Source organism: Chaetura pelagica, unplaced genomic scaffold, assembly GCF_000747805.2.
Source record: "Chaetura pelagica isolate M959 unplaced genomic scaffold, ChaPel_1.0 scaffold463, whole genome shotgun sequence".
NCBI classification, from domain to species: Eukaryota; Metazoa; Chordata; class Aves; order Apodiformes; family Apodidae; genus Chaetura; species Chaetura pelagica.
Window position 1 is genome coordinate 594,441 of NW_009952816.1, and position 7,616 is coordinate 602,056.

The 7,616-nt window shown below is 61.4% G+C and overlaps 1 protein-coding gene across 1 annotated transcript in view; it reads right to left on the minus strand.

Moving 5' to 3' along the window:
- Window positions 1–4,276: 4,276 nt before the first annotated feature.
- The window catches only part of TMEM59L (transmembrane protein 59-like), a 12,032-nt gene continuing 8,692 nt past the window's right edge, over window positions 4,277–7,616 (minus strand). Inside the window, exons 2-7 of the mRNA XM_009995092.1 lie at window positions 7,439–7,545; window positions 5,562–5,708; window positions 5,367–5,466; window positions 4,929–5,040; window positions 4,677–4,794; window positions 4,277–4,435 (exon numbers count right to left, since the gene is read on the minus strand). Coding sequence (XP_009993394.1) covers window positions 4,277–4,435; window positions 4,677–4,794; window positions 4,929–5,040; window positions 5,367–5,466; window positions 5,562–5,708; window positions 7,439–7,545 — 743 coding nt within the window. The remainder of the gene's footprint in view (window positions 4,436–4,676; window positions 4,795–4,928; window positions 5,041–5,366; window positions 5,467–5,561; window positions 5,709–7,438; window positions 7,546–7,616) is intronic.

The window sequence follows — 7,616 nt, forward strand, 5'->3', positions numbered from 1 at the left end:
AGCATCTCCCTGGCATGCGAGTGGGAAGGGGAGCAATGGGCCCAGACCCAGCGACCCGACACTGCATCCTCTCCAATCGGGGGGAATGGGTCAAAAATCATGAAAATGATGTTTGGGACATGTGTGCAAGGCCAGGACTTCTTGGAGACCTTCCCCACCCTTCTGTCCTGATCTTTCCACCCTGTGTGGCATCCCTGGACACGGCACAGGGCTCTGGGGACTGGACAGTGAGACAAGGAACTGCTCCTGAAGTCACTCTCAGCATGGGAGAGTGGGATGAGAAATGAGAGTGGACAACACTACTGGGAGCAGACAGCAAGAGGGGAGGGAAATCCATGCACAAATGGATTCGCCACATGGCCGGCTCCTCAGCTGGAGGAGCAAGTGGCCGTGGAGCTGGGCCAGCTCCCAGCAGCTGAGATGTTTGGGGGTCAGAGAGAAAGGAGGGGACATTTTCCAGAGGTGAGAACAGCAGCCCAAAGCAGCCATGGAGACAGCAGCTAGAGGGACCCAACCAAACCCACCATGGCCAGTGAGACCTCCACAGCCCACAGCACCCATGGCCAGCACCAAGGCTGAGGGATGGCATCTCATGGGCAAGGATATCATGGAATCTCAGACTGCTTTGCGTATGAAGGGACCTTCAAGATCATCCAGTTCCAAGCCCTGCATGGACAGGGATACCTCCCACTAGACCAGGTTGCTCCAAGCCCCATCCAACCTGGTCTCCCCAGAGCCTAAATGGGGGGTGGGATGTCACCCCCTGGCAGTGCCAAGTGCTGGAGGGAGGAGCTGAGCTCCATGGCCGAGCTCAGCTGGCTGGTTGGAGGGACAGGGATGGTGTTGGCAGCTCGGAGCTGTACCAAGGATGCTGGCAGCTACTCACCCCCAGAGCAGTGCTTGGGTACCACCAGGAGCAAACAGAGAAACCCTGGGATGGTGCTACTGGGGGATGAGCTCCCCAGTGCAGGGGTCTCTGCATCCCCCTGCCTCAGAGGGAGGTGGCAAGGCCCGAGATCGGTGCAGACAGCTGGAAAACCCTGCGGGCAGCAGCTCCAAGCGAGTTCCCCCCGGGATGGGAGCCGGGCTACAACTGTGGACAAGCTCCTCGCCTTTAAACTGGAGTCAGATTCCTCGTTGCTGGCTCGGGGTGCAGGAAACTGTGCCCAGGAGCAGGTGAGGAGGGACCCCACTCCAGTGAGAAGGAGACGCATGAAATTAGCTGGTTCCACTCCCCCCAGCAGGCAGCCGGGGTGTTTTCCGCCCGACGCCTTTTCCATCTCATTCCCTGTTTTATTTTTGATGGGGGGAAGGAAAATTCATGGTGTGTGGCCCCATCAAGAGCAAGGGGCAAGCCAGCCCATGGGGGAGTCACACCCTCCATCCAGCTCCATCGCTGGTGGTGGGGGCATGGGGGGACTATGGTGGGTTTTGTCCTTGTGTCTGCTCACCCATGCTTAGCTCCTGTGGGCAAGAAACCACAGACCAGGAGGTGAGGACTGTAAGCCAGGCTGTGGTGAGAAGTGGCCTCAAAAAGTTGGGGGTGGCCAGCCAGCTGCACCCCCAGCCTCCACCCTGGATGCCAGCAGCACGTTAAGGGCTTGTAGGGATGATGGCTTTAAAATGGAAAAGGGGAGATTTAGGTTGGACATGAGGAGAAAATTCTTGAGTGTAAGAGTGGTGAGAGCCTGGCCCAGGTTGCCCAGGGAAGCTGTGGCTGCCCCATTCCTGGCAGTGTTGAAGGGCAGATTGGATGTGGCTTGGAGCAACCTGGTCTAGTGGGAATGGAGGTTGGAACTGGATGGGCTTTAAGGTCTCTTCCAACCCAAACCATTCCATGATTCTATGATGACAAGCAGGGGCTGTGCTCCAGCAGAGGAGCTGGCAGGCACAGCCCAGGCTCCACATCCCCTCTGGGGATCCTTCTTTGGCTACAACTCATGTCAAGCACCCCAGCACCCACCCGCAGCCCTCCCCGGGGTCGGGCAGCACCTCCTCACCCCCAGCTCTGTGTCCCAAAGAAAACAAGGAGCTGAGAGCAGCCCCAGCCCTGGCTCCTCGGGGGCCCCGCGCGGCTGCTGGCTCCGGGGCCGGGACCCCGCTGAGCTACCGAAGTGCTAAAACCCTCCAGGCCCTGGCGTGAGCGTTTGTGTCGTGCTTGGCACGGGGAGAGCTCGGCTGTGGTGTGGACATGGGCACCACGCCAGGAAAAACACAGGCAGAGGAGGGAAAGGTGGGCACCCACACAGGCCAGCTACACTTCCCCTCCTTGAAATGCGTGGTTTCCAGTGGGAAAAGCCCCCGTTCTCCAGCCCTTCTTTATAAGCACCATGAACATGCACGTGTGATCCTCCTCCTTGCAGCTGAGGGATGCACATATTGGGGTGCAGGGCCCCCATCCCACCCCACGCCTTCTCTGCACCCACTGAGCCCACCCACCCCGGGGGTGTTGGTACCACCTCTCCAGGGGATGTGGCATCTCCTGAAAGGCTTGATGAGGAACCTCTTGGTCCAGGGAACCTGCTGGCCCCACAGCAGAGTGGAGCATCGCCCTGTCTCCATGTGAAGCAGCCCAGGAAGGGGGTTTCCCTCTGGTTTGCCAGAGTTTTCCTCCTGGCTCAGCCTGAAAACATGGGATGTGGAGCTGGGAAGGAGATGTGCTCTCCCATGCCAGGGCTCAGACCCACTCCACAGCTGGCGCCAGACGCCCCAAAGCCACCAACTCATCCAAGTCTGGTACAAACCTTTTATTTCCCCTCTGCCCGTGCTGCCCAGCCAGCTCAGGGCTGGGTTTGCCCTTCGGAAGAGAAGCCAGGGGGGCTCCACAGCCACCCTGTCCCAGGCTGCACCCCAGGGACCAGGAGAGCCACTGTGGTTGGGACACCACAGACTCCACCGAGCTTCACACTGAGCCAAGTGGCCAAAAAACAACAACAAAAAGGGTACCCCAAAATGGACACAAGCACAAAACCAGCAGGACCAGGGACAAGACCCCTCCTGCCTTACCACGCCATGGCCCCCCCAAGGCCCCCCCAGTGCCAGGGAGTAACCGACACATGGAGAGAAAATCCCAAGGGTGGGGGGTCACAGGTAATAAGTTAATCTGTACAGGGGTGTTAGGTGGGGGTGGGGGTGGTAGGGATGGCCACAGTCAAGCCATCCCTCCCAAGCTCAGGAGTGTCCCCCTGGGGTGTGGGGGCTGAGGAACCACATGCCAGAGTGAAACAAACCACAAAATGATGCACGAAGTCAAGTGATGGAGAAGGACAGGAGACAGGGCTGTGGCCAGGCCTGCAATGAGCCCATGGGAGCAGAGCCCTGCAGAGCCAGGAGATGGAGGGAACCACACTGAGGGGCTGCACTGGGGTGAGCCAAGGGGGTCCTTGCTTGGCAGGGAGACCCCAGGGCTGGCCCCGTGCTCCCTGGGGACATGGAGACTGGCTGCCTCTAGGTCCTGCCATCAGCCACAGCTCCATGGGCTGAGCTGCTGCAGGCAGGGATGCTGAGCCCAGCATGGAGCCATCCTGGCAGCTCCCACCTTCTGCCCCAGCTTGGACACAAGCTGGGACCACAAGGCAGGGAATTGCTGCCTTGTCTCCTGCTTGGCCCCACTGGCAACCAAAGGCATCATGGAGCCGGAAGGAGAAGGAGTCATCCCAGGGCCCTGCTGGGAAGGGGCCGGCTGGGCCCTGTGTGGGCACAAAGATCCACTCCTCTCCTCAGCTGCCAAGGCCAAATCCATTCGCCACGTTTCGGCTCCCCAAGGCACTCGGCTCCGGCCGGCAGAAGGGAGTTCCCAGGGCCAGAGACGGCGCCTTGGAGGCTCAGCCCAAGGTGGGAGGCCGGGGATGTGCTGAGCCAAAGCCCCGAGGGCTGCAGACACTCTCCATCCCCCAGCCGGCTCCCTCCTGCCCGGCACTGGAGCCGTGCCCGGGGCTGCGGGGCCCGGGGACTGCGGGTGGGGGGAGACAGACCCACTCCGCTGGGCTCCCCCAGCCTCCCCGCTCCGGCAGCTTCACTCTTGGCTCTTGAGTGTTGGGAAGCCAGGATCCCAGCAAGCAGCGTGTCTACCGAGGAGGCAAAGCTGTTGCCTGGCTCCTGGGAACCTGCTCGGGACAGTGGGACCGGGGTGTTTTGTGCCCATGGTCCCCACCAGGCCAGAGGCTGAGGTGCCCCTCTGGGGACAGCCGGGGGGACAGGGGAGCAGGGCTGGGGACAATGCCATGGGGACAGTGACAGGGAGGTGGTGTGGAAGTGATGGGAAGGGGTGGCACAGCTACAGGATGGTCTTGTCCAGGTCGACCTTGAGGGGCAGTGGCCCTGCGTCCTCACTGCCCGCGGGGCACAGGGTGACAGCGATGACAGGCGGCAGGGGGAAGGTGCCGGGGCCATCCAGGTCCTCCAGGTACTCCTTGTCCCCATTGATGCTCAAAGGCTGGAAGAGAGGCAGAGGGGACCATGCAGGCCCACAGCAGAAGACAGGACCCCCTTGTCCCCAGGGAACACCCTGGGGCTGGTGGGGCATGTACCACCCAGCTCGGACATGCTGGCAAGCCCAGCATGGTGGCCAGGGACCACAAACACCTTGGCCACGTCCCACCCAGCCACGATGGGGAGACCCAGGGGGTCAGGACCCTCCCCCCCCCAGGCTGCACTGAGCACTGCTCACCCCATACCTGGGTCTTGACGTGCTGCTCGGGGGCAGTCACCAAGCTGGCACAGCTCAACCACAGCATCACCATGATGGAGAGGAAGAGGCAGGCGGCCAGGATCCAGCGAGGAAGGCCCGAGCGCCTGTGACACCCCCCCGCCCCCCGCCCAAGGGAAAGGACGGAGTTTATGGCAGGGCACAGGGCTGGAATTTGGGGAGGGGGGAGCATCTGCTCCAGGGTGTCCGGCAGGTCCAGGTCCAGCCCTACTGCACCTACTTGGACATGCAGCCGAGGAAGTCGTGCTCCGGCTGGGGGGGCTCCGGGGGCTGCGCCTTGGCTTTGTCCCGGGGTTCCTTCGTGGGGGGCCTCTCCCCCTTCACCCGGGGGCCTGGTGGGGAAGAGGTGATGCTGAGCCTGGGCACCCACCATGGGCACCCGTGTCCCACTCCCCCTCCCCTTGTCAGCACATGGTTGGGTGCTGGGTGGTCCCCTCTCCCCCCAGGGACCCTCTGCCCACTGTGAGGGGCTCTGAGGATCCCGCAGCTTCTTGGAGCAGATCCTGAGTCCAGACTCTCCCCCCCTCCATGTGGGTGCAGGGTGTGGAAAGATAATCAGACCTGAGAAGTGGGTAATTTGTTTAGCTCTGGAGAAAACCAGGAGGGCTCAGAGGCTCCTGGGCCCCCCCCCCCCCAGGCAGCCCAGACCCCCCTGCACCTGTGTGGGGCTGGGGGACATGGAGGCTGGACCCCAGTCCTGGCTGCTCCGGCTGGGGCTCCTGCACCTCAGGTACCAGATACTCCACCTCAGGCTGGGACTGGTGGGTCAACAGGGCAAGAGGGAGAAAGCGGTGAGTGGGGGGTCCCCACCCTTCTCAGCACCCAGCAGGAAGGGGACACAGGACACCCCCACCTGGAACACCACGACTTTGCCATCGTCTGCCTGCAGGTAGAAGGTCCAGGTGGAGGAGATGAAACTCTGAGCAGAGCTGACAATGTCATTGCAGAAGGTGGAGACCAAATCGAACATGGAGAACGATGGCTCCTTCAGCACCAGGCTCTGCAAAGGAGCATGGACATGGTGTCACCACCGTCCCCGCATCACCCACCCTAGGGACAACATCCCCGAGGACGTGGCTGGGTTGAGGTGGGCACTCAGTTCTGGGGCTCAACCTGCATCTCCTGGGGCTGGGGATGTGCAGGATCTGTGATCCAGCCCCAGGAGGGTCACTGAGCCTGGGGCTGAGTCCCCAGGGCTGTCACCCAGCCCCAGGAGGGTCACTGAGTCCTCAGGGCTGTCACCCACCCCCAGTGCCAGCCCCCAGCTCCAGGACTGTTCCCCAGCCCCTCGGCCATCACATGGCCCCAGGAAGGTCACCAAGCCTGGGATTGTGGTCCCTAGGGATGTCATCCAGCCTCAGGAGGGGTCACTGAACCCGGGGCTGAATTCCGCAGGGCTGTCACCCTGTCCCAGGGCCACCACCAGCCCCAGGGCTGTCACCCAGCCCCGCGCTCGCACCAGCTCTTTAAACAATAGGAGCGGAGCGGCCGAGATGCCGAGGGCGTTTCTCTCTGGCAGCCTCCCCGTGCCCTGGATTCTTGGCCGTCGCGGCAGTTTGTTATTTTTAAAGCATCCCTGCTGGAATCCGCTTGGCTGCTCCTGCCACTGGCTCCGAACATTTTCCGACAGCCCCTTGCACGGTCAAACCAGCAAACAGGAAATAAATAGGTCAGATTCTGTATCTAATTATTATGCTAAATCTGCTTTGCCTGCTTGTCTGGGAACCGAAGGAAAAATGCTTGAGGGGGGTGAAGGGGGTGACAGCCCTCCCTGTCAGCTGGGTGGCCCCCGGTGCTCATCCCTGACCTCGGGGCAGGGCTGGGAAATGGGATCAGACACTGGGAAGGTCTTAAAAACAGGCTGCAAAGTGGTTTTCCAAAGGAGCTGCAGCTCTCTCGGCACAGACTCATCTTCATCTGCACGTGTGTGAAGCCAAAACCCTCCACCTTGGCCCAAAGTCTATATTAATTAATTGGGCAAAAGCTGAGTTAATTAAATGTAGGAGGAAAAAAAAAAGTGTTGCTAATTGCAGGGAAGGATAAGAGATGACAACTGGGGGGATCTGCAGCACTCAGGGAGGCTCTCACCCCGGGAACTGGGCAGAATGGCCCTGCCTGGCCCGTGCCTCTGGGTTGAGCCCCTTCAGTTGGGTTTTGTGCTCTGGAGGAAGCAGCACGAGGAGCTGCTGGTGGGCATGGGGCCCCTGGGTCGCAGGGACATGTGTGACAGGGGACATGAAATGATGTGGGATGCAGCAGGTGGTGGGAGCGCGTGGGGAGCACGTCTGGTCCCAGCCTGCCCTGGGGAAATGCCAAGGGATGGAGGGAGGGATGGAGGAATGGATGGATGGATGGATGGATGGATGGATGGATGGATGGATGGATGGATGGGCTGCATGTGTGGGATGTTGCAGTCTGTAGCCCCAGGGAGAGCAGGGACAGGGCAGAGCTCCTGTGGGAGGAAGAGATCCTTGCTGAAATGGGACCGAGGCCAAGTCCCCATGTCCCAGTGTCCCCCCACAGTGTCCCAGGCAGGAGGTGGCTGGTGGGCTCAGCAGGGTGGCAGTGGTCTCCATCACACTGGTGTTGCCTGCTCTGCCTGGCAGCTGGAGAAACTTTGGTCCCTGGCATGCCCAGTGTAACTGACACACCCCACAGCTCCAGGCTCCTGGCAGGAGTGACCCCCTCCCCAGCTGGTCCTGGGTGATGCCAGAGGGATGGAGCAGCCACAGCACGTCCACCCAGATGCAGGGACGGGTGGAGGCATGGCAGCTGCTCGCGGCACCCGGTCACGCAGCCCAGCTGCTCCTCCGTGTTGCTGTAGGCTTCAGCACAGGCTGTGAGATGGGGGGGAGGCAGGTTCAGGGGGTGTTCGACCTCCCTGATGAGCCCCCCAGCCCCCAACCCC